Source organism: Salvelinus fontinalis, unplaced genomic scaffold (assembly GCF_029448725.1).
Source record: "Salvelinus fontinalis isolate EN_2023a unplaced genomic scaffold, ASM2944872v1 scaffold_0023, whole genome shotgun sequence".
NCBI classification, from domain to species: Eukaryota; Metazoa; Chordata; class Actinopteri; order Salmoniformes; family Salmonidae; genus Salvelinus; species Salvelinus fontinalis.
The window spans coordinates 752933-772813 of record NW_026600232.1 but is presented as its reverse complement, the minus strand read 5'-3'; the positions used below and the strand labels follow the sequence as shown (position 1 = coordinate 772813).

General features: G+C 46.0%; 1 protein-coding gene across 1 annotated transcript; it reads right to left on the bottom strand.

Moving 5' to 3' along the window:
- Positions 1–302: 302 nt before the first annotated feature.
- On the bottom strand, positions 303–19675 carry LOC129842217 (85/88 kDa calcium-independent phospholipase A2-like; the record flags this gene model as incomplete). Its single annotated transcript, XM_055910673.1, has 13 exons — positions 303–1660; positions 6461–6534; positions 6798–6913; positions 7309–7360; positions 7459–7613; positions 8509–8645; positions 9163–9313; positions 10566–10729; positions 10953–11043; positions 12297–12419; positions 14125–14233; positions 17999–18181; positions 19574–19675. Coding segments are annotated over 13 exons (1605 nt in total), but the record flags the coding sequence as incomplete, so codon positions are not given.
- Between the last annotated feature and the right edge of the window lie 206 nt (positions 19676–19881).

Genomic DNA, 19881 nt, shown 5'->3' with positions numbered 1-19881 from the left:
CTAGGCTCACACTCGGGGCACTACATGTAGTATTAGGAGCACTACATGTAGTATTAGATTAAGGTAATAATAAAAATACACTTGTAGGACACGTTTCCTGTGCATAAGGTAAAGACGAAACTAAAAACTATACATCAAAATGTAGAAAAACATCACACGACCTGTAGGTTTAGCAACCGAGATAGGATACCTTTTATTTTACAGCCCGGTGTTTACCAAGTTGTTACTTAGAAATTACGTGTTAAAATGGTCCTTACCTAATTCATTGCATAGTAATTACACAATACAAATCAATTATTCAGTTCCATAGGTTACTATTTTATTCATATATCCACTTCATCATCAATTATAAAGCCAATACACAACCGTACATAGGATATTAATACAAACAAGTGGTGGAGTTCAGTTAAAAACTGAAAGTCAGTCTGAATACCATCCTATTCACTAGGTAGACATACTTTTGGCCAGGGCGCCATATCAGACACATAGTGCAGATAGATAGTATCACAACCCATTGAGCTCGTTTATTCAAGTAATGTGGTATTTATACAGTCCGTCCAGTTGAAATAATTATGATTCGAGAGGTTAAGACAGCAAGAAGGCAGATATGATAGGACAAAGGTAGTTACAAGAGATAGATCCGGGTCGTATTCATTAGTGCACACCGTAGCAAATCATAGCAGAACATGTTGCAACGAAAACAAGAGTTTCTTATTGAACAGGTTCAGAATGGCCGCCAGCCCTTCCGTTAAGGCATCACCTTGAATGGGGATGTCGGTTGGAGGGATTATGGGTGTAGTATGGTGTAATAATGACGCAAAACAGTGATTCACATCATTTACGTGGCTGCATTTGTTTTATTGGATGTAAATCTGATTATTTGAAGGATTTGGATTAGCTCAATAAATAAATACGTCAGGCTATGTCAAGAAGAGGTCAATTGTACAAACTGTAATCCTCTGTTTCTTATCTTTTTCCAGTCTTAATGTTTCTGAATTTATTTTTATATAATTTGTCAGTCTCAGTACTGTTGTGCAAAGCTGATTCTTCCTTTCCCCAGGTTTTAGACTTTGACTTCATTCGTCTGTAAGAAAGAATGAAACCCTCAGACAGACATTCAGTCTCCAGTACAGATTGAAAGAGAATAAACGTCCCTCTCTCTTCTTTTATCTCCCTCTCTCTCTGTGTGTCTATCTACCTCTTCCCCTCTGTGTGTCTCTCTCTACCTCTCTGACAAACCATCAGGTGATGGACATTTGCTCTGAGCTTTTTCAAGTACATTTTTCATCTACACAATGATTACACCCCAATAGAAAATTAGTTTTTACTGAACAAATTGGTAGGTCACTCCCTGTTTCGTTCCATTTGCTTCTGTTGACGAAACGTTTTGCCACAGAATCGGCGTAATGAACAAACCCCTGTTGTGCCAGTAGTAGTATGATGTCCCTCTGTTCATAGAGGTACATCTGGGATTCCCATAGCATGCTCCCATCCCTGCCTCTGCCTCTCCTCTCAGTAGCCGTTGAGTAGTTGCTGTGCCAGGAGTTGGATGTTCTCCCTCTGTTCGTAGAGGTACATCTGGGTCTCCCACAGCATGTCCACCAGCACGGCGTCACTCACCTCATCCAGCATCACCTCCTGGGAGAGCTGGGGGCTCAGTCTGGGGGGGATGGGTAGGAGAGAGCAGGCTAGTTCAACAAGAGCACATACACCATAGTGTCACACAGAATGTTTTTAACCTGTTACACCTGTGGGAATTGGCCTTTATGGAATAAAGAATAAGTATGAAATGCATAACCCCTGTAGGAAAGGGAACAGTTTGGAGATAATGAGGAAATGATTGAAGGTGAGTACAACAGTTCACCTGACAAGACTGAATCTAAACACTTCACTTTATGTGCATTTTATATTTACTGTTCTTTTCGCTGCATTTGTTGACAACGAAAACCTAAAACACTCTGGATACTTTCAGTAACATGATAAGAATATTCCTGGAAAACATGGGGTAGGTGCAACATAAGATTTTATTTTATTTTTTACAAGGGTTTCAGTGAGGACTAACTGGAGTCTCCAAGTGGCCACACGTCTCCAGAGTGTGAACAGTTTCAACTAGAAGGTGTTTGGAGCTCCCCTAGCTGTGCCGTTGAGGAACTTGATCAAGCACACTTGTAGTTGATTTGTTTGGAACACAAACCTGCAATTACTGTTGATGTTCACACAATCAAAAACAGTCCATTAGAAATATTAATTTGGGTCAGGTTGTTCCATTGGCAACATGACTAGTTAAGTTATAAAGTAGGATCTTACAGTGTCAGGCTTTCACAAGGCAAACAGATTGTAATTTAGGTGCCCATAGAAAGGAGTCCGGAGTGCATTCAGGTGCGTGTGCCGCGCCATATTCCCTTCACAATAAACAAACACAGGCTGATTGTGTTCAGGACATCCCAGGGTATGACGCCATGTCATCTTGTAACTGAACAACAAACAAACACAGGCTGATTGTGATCAGGACATCCCAGGGTATGACGCCATGTCATCTTGTAACTGAACAACAAACCGTGATCATCGCTGACACTGTATACGACATGAGTTTCACTGATTTGGAGACAAAGTGCACATTTACACCCACAGGTGTCTGCCTGCTTGTATGACATCATATATTAGAATCCTCAAGGGCTCCATCTTTCAAAATACATCCAGTCATCTTCATTTACAGCGTTTCCCCTCACCAAGACAAAACGTTTGCAAAAGTTGCCTAACTAGCGGGAGGGACGGGGTAGCTTGTCGCTGCGCGTGGTGCTGAAGTTTAGAACACCTGTCAGTCAAACCCCACAGAGCTGTGAAGCAGACTCTGACCTCATGTATATCACGTCACTGTACAGCCACTAAGTTCCAGTTTAGGTGCTTATTAGAGCCCAAATCTACCATTTTCAACCCGTTTCTGGGTACGAGTGCAAAGGGTTAATACTTTCCATTTCCAATGTACAACAGAGACATACACTATACATACACTGAGTGGACAAAAAAGTAGGAACACCTTCCTAATATTGAGTTGCACCCCCTTTTGCCCTCAGAAGAGCCTCAATTCGTCGGGGCATGGACTCTACAAGGTGTCGAAAGCATTCCACAGGGATGCACAGGCCCATGTTGACTCCAATGCTTCCCACAGTTGTGTCAAGTTGGCTGGATGTCCTTTTGGTGGTGGACCATTCTTGATACACACGGGAAACTGTTGAGCATGAAAAACCCAGCAGCGTTGTAGTTCTTGACACACTCAAAGCAGTGCGCCTGGCACCTAATACTGTACCCCGTTCAAAGGCACTTAAATCGTTTGTCTTGCCCGTTCACCATCTGTATGGCACACATACACAACAACCCATGTCTCAATGCTTAAAAATCCTTCTTTAACCTGTCCCCTCCCCTTCATCTACACTGATTGAAGTGGATTTAACAAGTGACATCAATAAGGGATCATAGCTTTCCCCTGAATTCTCCTGGTCAGTCTACGTCATGGAAAGAGCAGTTGTTCTTAATGTTTTGTCCACTCCATGTATATGAGTGGGATTCAACGTGCCATATGACCACTAGTATCAGTATGATGAGGTTAGTGTCAGGCTGACCTGTGGTAGACAGTATCAGTATGACGAGGTTAGTGTCAGGCTGACCTGTGGTAGACAGTATCAGTATGATGAGGTTAGTGTCAGACTGACCTGTGGTAGACAGTATCAGTATGATGAGGTTAGTGTCAGACTGACCTGTGGTAGACAGTATCAGTATGATGAGGTTAGTGTCAGACTGACCTGTGGTAGACAGTATCAGTATTACGAGGTTAGTGTCAGACTGACCTGTGGTAGACAGTATCAGTATGACGAGGTTAGTGTCAGGCTGACCTGTGGTAGACAGTATCAGTATGACGAGGTTAGTGTCAGACTGACCTGTGGTAGACAGTATCAGTATGACGAGGTTAGTGTCAGACTGACCTGTGGTAGACAGTATCAGTATGACGAGGTTAGTGTCAGACTGACCTGTGGTAGACAGTATCAGTATGATGAGGTTAGTGTCAGACTGACCTGTGGTAGACAGTATCAGTATGATGAGGTTAGTGTCAGGCTGACCTGTGGTAGACAGTATTAGTATTACGAGGTTAGTGTCAGACTGACCTGTGGTAGACAGTATCAGTATTACGAGGTTAGTGTCAGACTGACCTGTGGTAGACAGTATCAGTATGACGAGGTTAGTGTCAGGCTGACCTGTGGTAGACAGTATCAGTATGACGAGGTTAGTGTCAGGCTGACCTGTGGTAGACAGTATCAGTATGATGAGGTTAGTGTCAGGCTGACCTGTGGTAGACAGTATCAGTATGATGAGGTTAGTGTCAGGCTGACCTGTGGTAGACAGTATCAGTATGATGAGGTTAGTGTCAGGCTGACCTGTGGTAGACAGTATCAGTATGATGAGGTTAGTGTCAGGCTGACCTGTGGTAGACAGTATCAGTATGACGAGGTTAGTGTCAGACTGACCTGTGGTAGACAGTATCAGTATAAACGAGGTTAGTGTCAGGCTGACCTGTGGTAGACAGTATCAGTATGATGAGGTTAGTGTCAGACTGACCTGTGGTAGACAGTATCAGTATGACGAGGTTAGTGTCAGACTGACCTGTGGTAGACAGTATCAGTATAAACGAGGTTAGTGTCAGACTGACCTGTGGTAGACAGTATCAGTACGACGAGGTTAGTGTCAGACTGACCTGTGGTAGACAGTATGACGAGGTTAGTGTCAGGCTGACCTGTGGTAGACAGTATCAGTATGATGAGGTTAATGTCAGGCTGACCTGTGGTAGACAGTATGATGAGGTTAGTGTCAGGCTGACCTGTGGTAGACAGTATGATGAGGTTAGTGTCAGGCTGACCTGTGGTAGACAGTATCAGTATGACGAGGTTAGTGTCAGGCTGACCTGTGGTAGACAGTATGATGAGGTTAGTGTCAGACTGACCTGTGGTAGACAGTATGACGAGGTTAATGTCAGGCTGACCTGTGGTAGACAGTATGATGAGGTTAGTGTCAGACTGACCTGTGGTAGACAGTATGATGAGGTTAGTGTCAGACTGACCTGTGGTAGACAGTATGATGAGGTTAGTGTCAGACTGACCTGTGGTAGACAGTATGATGAGGTTAGTGTCAGACTGACCTGTGGTAGACAGTATCAGTATGATGAGGTTAGTGTCAGGCTGACCTGTGGTAGACAGTATCAGTATGATGAGGTTAATGTCAGGCTGACCTGTGGTAGACAGTATGATGAGGTTAGTGTCAGGCTGACCTGTGGTAGACAGTATGATGAGGTTAGTGTCAGGCTGACCTGTGGTAGACAGTATCAGTATGACGAGGTTAGTGTCAGGCTGACCTGTGGTAGACAGTATGATGAGGTTAGTGTCAGACTGACCTGTGGTAGACAGTATGACGAGGTTAATGTCAGGCTGACCTGTGGTAGACAGTATGATGAGGTTAGTGTCAGACTGACCTGTGGTAGACAGTATGATGAGGTTAGTGTCAGACTGACCTGTGGTAGACAGTATGATGAGGTTAGTGTCAGACTGACCTGTGGTAGACAGTATGATGAGGTTAGTGTCAGACTGACCTGTGGTAGACAGTATCAGTATGATGAGGTTAGTGTCAGGCTGACCTGTGGTAGACAGTATCAGTATGATGAGGTTAGTGTCAGACTGACCTGTGGTAGACAGTATCAGTATGACGAGGTTAGTGTCAGGCTGACCTGTGGTAGACAGTATCAGTATGATGAGGTTAGTGTCAGGCTGACCTGTGGTAGACAGTATCAGTATGATGAGGTTAGTGTCAGACTGACCTGTGGTAGACAGTATGATGAGGTTAGTGTCAGACTGACCTGTTGTAGACAGTATCAGTATGATGAGGTTAGTGTCAGACTGACCTGTGGTAGACAGTATCAGTATGATGAGGTTAGTGTCAGACTGACCTGTTGTAGACAGTATCAGTATGATGAGGTTAGTGTCAGACTGACCTGTGGTAGACAGTATCAGTATGATGAGGTTAGTGTCAGACTGACCTGTGGTAGACAGTATGACGAGGTTAGTGTCAGACTGACCTGTGGTAGACAGTATCAGTATGACGAGGTTAGTGTCAGACTGACCTGTGGTAGACAGTATCAGTATGATGAGGTTAGTGTCAGGCTGACCTGTGGTAGACAGTATCAGTATGATGAGGTTAGTGTCAGGCTGACCTGTGGTAGACAGTATCAGTATGACGAGGTTAGTGTCAGGCTGACCTGTGGTAGACAGTATGATGAGGTTAGTGTCAGACTGACCTGTGGTAGACAGTATGATGAGGTTAGTGTCAGACTGACCTGTGGTAGACAGTATCAGTATGACGAGGTTAGTGTCAGACTGACCTGTGGTAGACAGTATGATGAGGTTAGTGTCAGACTGACCTGTGGTAGACAGTATCAGTCATCTCACACCAGGACCTGGCCCTGTCCACAGCACAACCATCAGAGTCTGTACACTGACAGACAGGAGGAGGGAGAGAGACAGAGGAAATCAGTGTATGTTGCAGATGAGCAATACAACAGGGACCTCTTCATACAGGGACTAACTACTAGGACATTGGTTTCAGAGCGGAAATGTTGAATGAAAATGTGAAGATTTTTTTTATATGAATTACTATCAACAATTAGTTTCACTAATTCAAACAGTGAACTAAACAGTATGCAGGATAAAAGGTCACTCACAATAAATCTAAATCAACCAATCGTTAAACCAACTCACGCAGTCCACCAGCATCTTGCCCAATTCCTTGGCGCCTACAAAGCTCTTAGCCAGTTCCAGAGGGTTGGAGGGTCTGAACACGTCGACAGAGTTCACCACTACCTGGGGAGGCTTACCTGTCCCAATAAACATGACATAATATTACACCTCCATATGATTTCTACATATTATAATATACCAATATAAAGCTCCTACCTGTCCCAATAAACATGACATAATATTACACCTCCATATGATTTCTACATATTATAATATACCAATATAAAGCTCTTACCTGTCCCAATAAACATGACATAATATTACACCTCCATATGATTTATACATATTATAATATACCAATATAAAGCTCCTACCTGTCCCAATAAACATGACATAATATTACACCTCCATATGATTTATACATATTATAATATACCAATATAAAGCTCTTACCTGTCCCAATAAACATGACATAATATTACACCTCCATATGATTTATACATATTATAATACACCAATATAAAGCTCTTACCTGTCCCTAAAGAAACGACCACACCTAGACGCTGCACCTCTGAGCCACGCCCCTACATTAAAAATAAACAGAGAGAGAGAGAGACAGAGATGTTAAACAGACGAGTCAGTACAAAAGGAACATTTCAGATGAAACTTCTTAGAGTCACACCTCTGCTTTCAGGGATTTGTTGTATTGGTGGATCTCAGTCATGGCATCCAGTGTCGGGTTATTGGCCAGCAGCCCTCCGTCCAGAAACCGTCCCATTGGTCGGAAGTAGGTGGGGGCGGCGCCACTGGAACGGGCGGCTCTCCACACAACCTGTTCTGATAGGATGAGAGGGTTGGAGCTAAGCATCAAATCAACCAACCAATCAGACAAAATCATGATTGATGATGAAAAAAGTTCAAGTGAAATTGGTGGGGTGTGAGAGCAGATTCACCAAGCATCTTCACTGTGACCCTTTCACCTCCACACACTCAGAGAGAACAGGCATCTCACACACACACACACATACACACACACACACAGAGAGAGACAGACAGACCAAACACACAGTCAGACCAAACACACAGTCAGACAGACCACACACACACACACAGAGACACAGAGACCAAACACACAGACAGACCAAACCACACACAGACATAACACACACACTGACATAACACACACACTGACAGTCAGACAGACCACACACACAGAGACATAACACACACAGAGACATAACACACACACACACCTTGGTCTGTCACCTTCCTACGTTTTTTAGCAGGTTCCTGAGTGTATCCAACTATCAACACATCCTCATCCTCCCATCCTGAAACAACAACACACACACTGATACCACCACCAGATGGAAACACAGCTGGCCCTGTCACACACACTCCAAACAACACCGACACTCAGACGACAGGGCGAACATTATAAATAATATGTATTCATAAAGCCCTCTTTACATCAGCTGATGTCACAACGTGCTGTACAGAAACCCAGCCTCAAACCCCAAACAGCAAACAATGCAGGTGTGGAAGCACGGTGGCTGGGAAAAACTCCCTAGAAAGACAGGAACCTAGGAAGAAACCTAGAGAGGAACCAGGCTATGAGGGGTCAGTCCTCTTCTGGCTGTGCCGGGTGGAGATTAGAAGAGTACATGGCCATTATCACGTCACACACACTGAGGTAGAACACAAACACAGCCTGCCCCCCCCACTCTGTTACCTTGTGGTATGGTGAGGGGAAGGAAGTTGGCTGTGGCAGCGTAGGGGCGTTCCCTGGGCAGGGAGGGGGGGTCATAGTTCCTAAAGAGATGGAGCTCTCCTGGATGTCTGTCTGCCAGCACACTGGTTACCATCACCCTGTGGAGAGAGACAGAGAAACACACACAGAGACAGACAGACAGACAGACAGACAGACAGACAGACAGACAGACACACACACAGAGAGAGAGAGAGACAGACAGAGAAACACAGAGAAACACACACAGAGACAGACAGAGAAACACACAGGGACAGACAGAGAAACACACAGAGAGACAGACAGAGAAACACACAGGGACAGACAGAGAAACACACAGAGAGACAGACAGAGAAACACACAGGGACAGAGAAACACACACAGAGACAGAGAAACACACAGGGACAGACAGAGAAACACACAGGGACAGACAGAGAAACACACAGAGAGACAGACAGAGAAACACACAGGGACAGAGAAACACACACAGACGAACAACATTAGAGACAAAGGATACTTCAGGATGAGAGAACATTCATAGCTCATGAATATACAATTGAAGCTCATGAAATAGTGTTAGTATTACAGCAGCACCCTGAATTGACCAATCAGACAAAGCCAGAGTGTTTCCATGGTTACCTGGGGTGCCGTACATCTGTCATCATGGTGTTCTCTCCGAACTCTTTCTTCAGGAAGTCCTCCAGAGGGGCCGACTCGTAGGGGCGCGACCCCTTGAACACCTGCTCCTTCATACGGAAGTAGAGGCATCGCAGATACTCCATATCCTTACCTGGAGAGAGAGAGAGATTTACTCCATATCCTTACCTGGAGAGAGAGAGGGAGAGGGAGGGAGAGAGATTTACTCCATATCCTTACCTGGAGAGAGAGAGAGAGAAGAGAGAGAGAAAGGAGATTTACTCCATATCCTTACCTGGAGAGAAGAGAGAGAGAGAGAAAGGAGATTTACTCCATATCCTTACCTGGAGAGAGAGAGAAGAGAGAGAGAGAGAAAGGAGATTTACTCCATATCCTTACCTGGAGAGAGAGAGAAGAGAGAGAGAGAGAAAGGAGATTTACTCCATATCCTTACCTGGAGAGAGAGAGAAGAGAGAGAGAGAGAAAGGAGATTTACTCCATATCCTTACCTGGAGAGAGAGAGAGAGAGAGAGAAGAGAGAGAAAGGAGATTTACCTCATATCCTTACCTGGAGAGAGAGAGAGAGAGAGAAGAGAGAGAAAGGAGATTTACTCCATATCCTTACCTGGAGAGAGAGAGAGAGAGAAGAGAGAGAGAGAGAAAGGAGATTTACTCCATATCCTTACCTGGAGAGAGAGAGAGAGAAGAGAGAGAGAGAGAAAGGAGATTTACCTCATATCCTTACCTGGAGAGAGAGAGAGAGAGAGAAGAGAGAGAAAGGAGATTTACTCCATATCCTTACCTGGAGAGAGAGAGAGAAGAGAGAGAGAGAAAGGAGATTTACTCCATATCCTTACCTGGAAAGAGAGAGAGAAGAGAGAGAGAAAGGAGATTTACTCCATATCCTTACCTGGAGAGAGAGAGAGAAGAGAGAGAGAGAAAGGAGATTTACTCCATATCCTTACCTGGAGAGAGAAGAGAAGAGAGAGAGAGAAAGGAGATTTACTCCATATCCTTACCTGGAGAGAGAGAGAGAGAGAAGAGAGAGAGAAAGGAGATTTACTCCATATCCTTACCTGGAGAGAGAAGAGAAGAGAGAGAGAGAGAAAGGAGATTTACTCCATATCCTTACCTGGAGAGAGAGAGAAGAGAGAGAGAGAGAAAGGAGATTTACTCCATATCCTTACCTGGAAAGGTACGACAGCATCTCACAAACAAACACTTTCAATGTTGAAAGGGTTACGGTTCAAGGCTGCTCTTTAAGAAGTTAGGGACAACTTTGTATGAAGAAAAAAAACAATCCATTAAAAATATTGAGAACCACATCAACTATAAAACACATACATAACACCATTTGAGTTTCTCTGCACACAGACACTCATAATACACACGCAGTGACAGCTCACCATGGGTGATAGCCAGGGCCAGTATGCCCCCTGTGCTGGTCCCAGAAACCCAGTCAAAGAGTTCCTTGATGGGCCTGCCTGCCTCTTTCTCCAGGGCGATTAACAACTGGATCAGAACCAAGCCTTTAATGCCCCCTCCATCCAGACACAGCAGTCTGTCTATCCTAGAGAGGAGAGAGGAGGCCATTAGAGTGACTCTTACACAGCAGGAGAAAGAGGAACAAGCCATTCAGACAATATAGAAGTCATTTGTACACTTGACTATTCATTCAAACTGGTGTAATAATTCATCAACCAACCAAGGAATCACACAGATCAGCAGTACTTTGAATTAAGACAAAACGGATAAATACCTACATAACCAAAATAAAATACACAGAAACGTACTTCCTGCTTCCTGTTTTGAACCCGTCCACTTCCTCCCGGCCGCGACTCATCGCTCCCACTGCCGCCGCAACGTGCATGATGTCCTCGAACCCTATCGGCCAATCACAGACAAGGACCCAGGTCTAATCAACCAATAGGAGCGCAGAGTGGAAGGGAAGAGAGGGACAGAGAGAAGGGGATGAGCCTGGGGGAAAAGGGAGTGAGAGAAGTGGGAAGAGACAGAAGAGAGGGGAGAAGTAACAGCATAATTCAAAATGCAGGGAGAGAAGAGAGGGATGAATACCAACATGGAGTGATAGCAGAGGGAAGGATGAATTAAAAACAAAGCAGATGAATGTTCAAAGGGACTGACGAAAAGAAAAAAGGGAGGAAAGAGAAAGAAAAAAGAGAAAGAAAAAAGAGAGAAAAGGAGAAAGTCTTCAAAAGGGAAGAAGGTAAGGTAAGTAGGTAAGGAGGATCACGATGCCGGAGAGAGGGATAGTGGGAGACTTCAGTAACGAAAAGAGAGAAAACAAAGAGGGGATGAAAGAAAGGATAAACCACCATCAAATAAAGGAGGGGTCAGAGAAGAGAGAGGGAGGGAGGTTCTGGGGTTGGGGGTCAGAGAAGAGAGAGGGAGGGAGGTTCTGGGGTTGGGGGTCAGAGAAGAGAGAGTGGTTCTGGGGGGTTGGGGTTCAGAGAAGAGAAGAGAGAGGGAGGTTCTGGGGTATTGGGGTGGGGGTCAGAGAAGAGAGAAGGAGGGTGGTTCTGGGGTGTTGGGGTTGGGGGTCAGAGAAGAGAGGAGGGAGGTTCTGGGGTGTTGGGGTTGGGGGTCAGAGAAGAGAGAGGGAGGGAAGGAGGTTCTGGGGTTTTGGGGTGGGGGTCAGAGAAGAGAGAAGGAGGGGGGTTCTGGGGTATTGGGGTTGGGGGTCAGAGAAGAGAGAAGGAGGGAGGTTCTGGGGTATTGGGGTTGGGGGTCAGAGAAGAGAGAGGGAGGGAGGTTCTGGGGGTCAGAGAAGAGAGATGGAGGGAGGTTCTGGGGGTCAGAGAAGAGAGAGGGAGGGAGGTTCTGGGGTATTGGGGTGGGGGTCAGAGAAGAGAATAGAGATGGAGGGTGGCTCTGGGGGGTTGGGGGTCAGAGGGTGAAAGATTAAATGGTATCAGGGCCTGTATTCATAAAGCATCTCAGAGTAGGAGTGCTGATCTAAGATCAGATCCCCTCAATCAAACTCATTATGATCAGAACGGCAGAACTGATCCTAGCACTCCTACTCTGAGATGCTTGATACATCTGGCCCCAGAAGGAGAAGGGTCAAAGAGACATTTGGGGATTGAGGATGGGGGGGGGGGGGGGGGGGGCTTTACCTATGCCTGGTGAGGAAGCAGCCTTCTTGGGGGGTGGATGGGGGTTGAGGGGGGAGGAGGGTGGGGCGCACCGCTCTGCCCCTACACTACACAGCATGTTCAGTAGCACCTTTCTGTTGGAGCCTTCAGTCAATCAACACACCAAGTCACGGGGTTAGAGACATGCACACACAATGATAAGAGAGAGAGAGAGAGGAGAGAGAGGAGAGGGGAGGAGGAGAGGGGAGGAGGAGAGGGGAGGAGGAGGGGGGGGGGGGGGTGAAGGGATGGAGAGTGAGAGAAAGAGGTAGATAGGTAGAGGTTGAGAGAGAGAGAATGAGAGAGTGAAAGAATAGGTCGGGAGAGAGTGGGAAGAGAGAGCAAAATGAACTGATGAACTTTAGCAAAGCATTATTCAATTTCACAAACAGTCAGTTACAGAGAGAGAGAATGAGACAGAGTGGTAAAACAGATCATACAGGCATTCACACACGACACACAAACAATCACACATGCAGATTTGAACACCACGCATGCTTTCCATAGAAAGACATAGATAACATGTATTCTTTTGTATTGAGATATTATCAATCAATAAAAACGATATAAATGTATAACCATGGCAACCACAACAGAGGGGTTGATTGACATGGACAATAACTTCAAAAATACAGAAATGAACACCAGGCGACAGGTTTGATAGGATGTAGCTAGCTTTCAATACGACCTACTAGCTACAAATCCCTGCTTGCTCACGTTAGTTAGCTTGTTTCAACTCTGACGGTTCTTATGAACGTTTATTGTGTAATGTAAAAATAAATGAAGGATCCATCTATGTTGGTAATTTGTCTCACGTCTCACTACTGCAGTATGCTACTGATTGTCCGTGTGCTAGCTAAGAGCAACAAACCCACACAAGCTAAACGTGAAAGCATCCAGCACTTATTAGCTTTCACTAGCTAGCTTACATTAGCTATATTAATGCTCTAAACCACTGATAATGTTTTGAAATAACATATATTTCTTTGATTGTATATACATAGTCTTAGCAAGCTCTTTGGCAGCAAGCTAAGCTTTTTTAGCTATAATATTCAGCTACCTCGCTAGCTTTACAAACGTTAGCTTAGCTAACAACCTGTCTCAGGCTGCTGGCTTCCTAAGTGACAGTGGCTGACAAACCAAGTGTTGGTGAAAAAACCCAGGAAACTGTAATTCCCAGAAAGTCCCCCGCAATTTGACCCACCCTCGAGCGAAAGGCCTATGATCATTTCAGCACATTTCAAACAGCTGATTAATCAATGTAATCGAGCAATGAGCAGGGTTCACATGATCAATGAATACAATATACTGTAGTTAATGTTATATTAATGTTCACACAGCCCTAACATATGCATGCTATATCATCCACAATAACACATGCTTTTGAATTCATTAATATCCACATCAACATTAGATTGTTGTTGTGTTAGGATTCATTCATCTGCTGGCTTGTGACGTCAGCGTTTTATAAAGGCACCAAGGAACTAACACTCCTCTACTTTTCTCATTAATTCATCCACCCAGTCATTCTTTCATTCCCTTTGCTCACTCTATCCCTCCATCCACCTACTCTATTCCCTTCCCTCTCGACCCCCCCTCCAATCCCTCTCACCTTTACTAGTGCGTGATGCTTTGAGTCCAGGTGTCTCACCCTCTCCCCATCCTCCTTTTTCCCTCCTTCCTCTCTTTCTTCCCTCCCTCCTCTCTTCCCTCTCACCTTTACTAGTGCGTGATGCTTTGAGTCCAGGTGTCTCACCCTCTCCCCATCCTCCTTTTTCCCTCCCTCCCTCCTCTCTTTCTTCTCTCTCACCTTTACTAGTGCGTGCTGCTATCAATCCGGGAGTCTCTCCCAGGTCATTGTGCATCTCCACGTCGGCTCCAAACACGATCAGAGCCTTGATCAGTTCCATGTGGTCCATCTGGAAGTAGCGAAACAGCAGGGGTCAGAGAGAAAAACAAGGGGTCATGAACGGGAAGGGACCATGTAGTGTCCAAATTCTAACCCTAGACCGTACCCCTAATCATTCCCGTCTAACCCTAGCCCGTACCCCTAATCATTCCCGTCTAACCCTAGCCCGTACCCCTAATCATTCCCGTCTAACCCTAGACCGTACCCCTAATCATTCCCTTCTAACCCTAGACCGTACCCCTAATCATTCCCGTCTAACCCTAGCCCGTACCCCTAATCATTCTCGTCTAACCCTAGACCGTACCCCTAATCATTCCCGTCTAACCCTAGACCGTACCCCTAATCATTCCCGTCTAACCCTAGACCGTACCCCTAATCATTCCCGTCTAACCCTAGACCGTACCCCTAATCATTCCCGTCTAACCCTAGACCGTACCCCTAATCATTCCCGTCTAACCCTAGACCATACCCCTAATCATTCCCGTCTAACCCTAGACCGTACCCCTAATCATTCCGATATCCATCCTGCCCTAACATTCTAAAGGATTCAAAAGCCAAGTCAATAAACAGAACACTGACCATTTCGAATCCCACCAATACCTTCTCCGCTGTGCAATCCGGTTTCCGAGCTGGTCACAGGTGCACCTCGGCCATGCTCAAGGTACTAAACGATATCATAACCGCCATCGATAAAAGACAGTACTGTGCAGCTGTCTTCATCGACCTGGCCAAGGTTTTCGACTCTGTCAATCACCGTATTCTTATCGGCAGACTCAATAGCCTTGGTTTCTCAAATGACTGCCTCGCCTGGTTCACCAACTACTTCTCAGACATAGTTCAGTGTGTCAAATCGGAGGGCCTGTTGTCCGGACCTCTGGCAGTCTCTATGGGGGTACCACAGGGTTCAATTCTCGGGCCGACTCTTTTCTCTGTATATATCAACGATGTCGCTCTTGCTGCAGGTGATTCCCTGATCCACCTCTACGCAGACGACACCATTCTGTATATATCTGGCCCTTCCTTGGAAACGGTGTTAACTAACCTCCAAACAAGCTTCAATGCCATATAACACTCCTTCCGTGGTCTCCAACTGCTCTTAAATGCAAGCAAAACTAAATTAATGCTCTTCAACCGATCGCCGCCCACCCGTCCAGCATCACTACTCTGGATGGTTTTGACTTAGAATATGTGGACAACTACAAATACCTAGGTGTCTGGTTAGACTGTAAACTCTCCTTCCAGACTCACATTAAGCATCTCCAATCCAAAATGAAATCTAGAATCGGCTTCCAATTTCGCAACAAAGCATCCTTCACTCATGCTGCCAAACATACCCTCGTAAAACTGACCATCCTACCGATCCTTTACTCAACAAATTGGATGCAGACTATCACAGTGCCATCCGTTTTGTCACCAAAGCCCCATACACTACCCACCACTGCGACCTGTACGCTCTCGTTGGCTGGCCCTCGCTTCATACTCGGCGCCAAACCCACTGGCTCCAGGTCATCTACAAAACCCTGCTAGGTAAATCCCCGCCTGATCTCAGCTAACTGGTCACCATAGCAGCACCCACCCATAGCACGCGCTCCAGCAGGTATATCTCACTGGTCACCCCCAAAGCCAATTCTTCCTTTGGCCGTCTTTCCTTCCAGTTCTCTGCTGCCAATGACTGGAACGAACTGCAAAAATCACTGAAGCTGGAGACTCATATCTCCCTCACTAGCTTTAAGCACCAGCTGTCAGAGCTGTTAACTCGAAATGACACAACGACAAGGTTCCAGTTTAACAAAGTTTACTATACAAACACATTACAAGGTAGCCATTCCACTCCAGGCTAGGTCGATCAACTACAAGACGCCCTGCGCAGGCGCACTCTTGACTGAGTGATAGCCCCGTAATAACAGAAATATAGGGATACTTAAAACATGAACTTAACAAGAGCAGCTCACAGATCACTGCACAGCTCATCTGTAAATAGCCCATCCAACTGCCTCATCCCTATACTGTATTTATTTATTTATTTATCTTGCTCCTTTGCACCCCAGTAGCTCTACTTGCACAATCATCTTCTGCACATCTATCACTCCAGTGTTTAATTGCTATATTGTAATTACTTCACCACCATGGCTTATTTAATTGCCTTACCTCCCTTATCCTACCTCATTTGCACACACTGTGTATAGACTTTTTCTACTGTATTATTGACTGTATGTTTGTTTATTCCATGTGTAACTGTTGTTGTATATGTCGAACTGCTTTGCTTTATCTTGGCCAGGTCGCAGTTGTAAATGAGAACTTGTTCTCAACTAGCCTACCTGGTTAAATAAAGGTGTATATATATATAAAAAAAAATGTAAGACTGTACCCCTAATAATTTCCATCTAACCCTAGACCGTACTAATCATTTGTCATATTGTTGAAGGGATTCATATGTTTGAGATAAAGAGGAAGGTTACCGAAGCATTAAACTCCCACTGAGTGCAACAAACACACCCTCCCTCCCTTCATAGCCAGAGGCAGGGCCGTGTTTCCTCTCTGTGTGTAACACACCCTCCCTACCTTCATAGCCAGGGCTGTGTTTCCCCTCTGTGTGTGACACGCACACACACACACCCTCGCTTCATAGCCAGAGGCAGGGCTGTGTTTCCCCTCTGTGTGTAACACACACACACCCTCCCTACCTTCATAGCCTGGGCTGTGTTTCCCCTCTGTGTGTGACACGCACACACACACACCCTCGCTTCATAGCCAGATGCAGGGCTGTGTTTCCCCTCTGTGTGTAACACACACACACACACACACACACACACACACCCTCCCTACCTTCATAGCCTGGGCTGTGTTTCCCCTCTGTGTGTGACACGCACACACACACACACCCTCGCTTCATAGCCAGAGGCAGGGCTGTGTTTCCCCTCTGTGTGTAACACACACACACACCCTCCCTACCTTCATAGCCAGGGCTGTGTTTCCCCTCTGTGTGTGACACACACACACCCTCCCTACCTTCATAGCCAGGGCTGTGTTTCCCCTCTGTGTGTGACACGCACACACACACACCCTCGCTTCATAGCCAGAGGCAGGGCTGTGTTTCCCCTCTGTGTGTAACACACACACACCCTCCCTACCTTCATAGCCAGGGCTGTGTTTCCCCTCTGTGTGTGACACGCACACACACACACCCTCGCTTCATAGCCAGATGCAGGGCTGTGTTTCCCCTCTGTGTGTAACACACACACACACACACACACACACCCTCCCTACCTTCATAGCCTGGGCTGTGTTTCCCCTCTGTGTGTGACACGCACACACACACACCCTCGCTTCATAGCCAGAGGCAGGGCTGTGTTTCCCCTCTGTGTGTAACACACACACACACCCTCCCTACCTTCATAGCCAGGGCTGTGTTTCCCCTCTGTGTGTGACACACACACACCCTCCCTACCTTCATAGCCTGGGCTGTGTTTCCCCTCTGTGTGTGACACACACACACACACCCTCCCTACCTTCATAGCCAGAGGCAGGGTTGTGTTTCCCCTCTGTGACACACACACACACACACACACACACACACACACACCCTCCCTACCTACATAGCCAGAGGCAGGGACGTGTTTTCCCTCTGTAACACACACACACACACCCTCCCTACCTTCATAGCCAGAGCCGTGTTTTCCCTCTGTGACACACACACGAAACACACCCTCCCTACCTTCATAGCCAGAGCCGTGTTTTCCCTCTGTGACACACACACGAAACACACCCTCCCTACCTTCATAGCCAGATGCAGGGCTGTGTTCCCATCCTGACCCTTGAGGTTGGGTTCCCCCCCGTGTGTGAGCAGCACCATGGAAGCATCGAAGCGCCCCCTCTTGGTCAGGACGTGCAGTGCACTCTCCCCTGTCTTACTGAGGTAGTTCACCAAGCAACCTCGCTCCAGCAGCGTACGACACATCTAGGGGGGGGGGGGGGGGGGGGGGGGGGGTAGAGGGAGAAGTAGAGGGGAGAAGTAGAGGGGAGGGAAAGCATGATAGCACTTAGCCATGTTTAACACAGACTTGTAAATAATATCTGTTTGACCATAAATTGATACATAGAAACAAGTAGGTACTTCAGGTTTCAGTACGTTTAACTAGCAACAGTAGTAAACATGTTGTCTCCCACAGAATGATGCAGCGCCCCCTTGGCCCACTCAGTGTAGTTTTGTCAAACGTTGGATCTCCACAGCGAGATGCATTCACCCAAGTTTCCTGTTTCTCATGAGGAGAAGCATATGCAGTACAAAGTGTCATGACTGGGGCTCAACAGGACAGGAGAAAAGCTTGTTCAAAGTTTCTCAGTTCAGCTGATTACTATATCGCCCCCTTTGGGCCAATCAGTGTAGTTTCGCAAATGCCAGATATCTATGGCAAGACGCATCATTCACCAGAGTTTCGTAAAAAAAAATATATAAAAAAAATCAGGCTAGTGGTGTCTGAGATATCACGTGTGACTAACGTACGTACCAGGGTTTCCGTTAAGAAAAAAACACCGGACAACATGACCGGCAAAATTTTAATTTACCGGACATTTGAGAGATTTACCGGACCCATTTGCATTGGGTGCGTAACCCAGTAGGGCATCCACCCACAATGCTCATGGTAGTTCATGGTAATTCATGGTAACATTCCGTGCAACTCCTGTAATGAAGCAGCCAATACAGCGTTAATTTGCCAAAATGCAATTTGTGGGAGAACACTAGGAAGTTTCTAATATGACTAGGATTGTGTCTTTGGCTTCTGGACAACGAAAGAACGTCAAAAACCAATAGAACAGGAGAGAAATGCTAGTTTCAATGGGGAAGACTTCATAAAATAATTGCTTCCATTTGTGTATGGTGGGATTTTGACGAGGCTACTTTGAAGCAAGGTAAGACATGCCTCATAATATGAAGTAAAACTTTCAGGTTTCAAACAATTCAGTATATGTTTTCAAAATGCATACTGCCTCCAGCTCACATTGTAAAGTGGTGGGTGACACGCTGATAGCTTCCCTACCGTTGCTTATGCACTTGATTGGGAGGCGTATTTCAATTACCAGTTGAGAAAAAATAATAAAAAATTGCATTTTCACAAAATTAGGCAAATTAAACTATAGACGGACAATTTGGCAAGCAAAACATTTCTCGTTTTTACATCGGCCAGAAGTGGGTAAATGGAAACCCTGGTAAGCATGTTAGTAGGTACCAACGGACAGAAACAGATCCAAAGTTCCTCCGATTTTATCATGGAGGATCAATTAAAATACTTTATCACAATGCATTTTGGGTGAAAAAGTGTAAGTGTAATTGTAAAGTGTTCCCCTCTACCTCCGCAGTCTTGCACCAGTGTAGGGGGGTTCCTCCATAGACGGCATCTTCTACCTGTAGCTGGCCTGGGTCTGCATCCAGGACTGCCTCAGCACAACTAGAGAGGAACAGAGGGAGAGAGAGAGGGAGGGTGAGGGAGGGAGAGAGGGAGGGTGAGGGAGCGAGAGGGGAGGGTGAGGGAGGGAGAGAGGAGGGAGCGAGAGAGTGAGGGAGCGAGAGAGTGAGGGAGCGAGAGAGTGAGGGAGCGAGAGGGTGAGGGAGCGAGAGGGTGAGGGAGCGAGAGAGGAGGGTGAGGGAGCGAGAAGGGT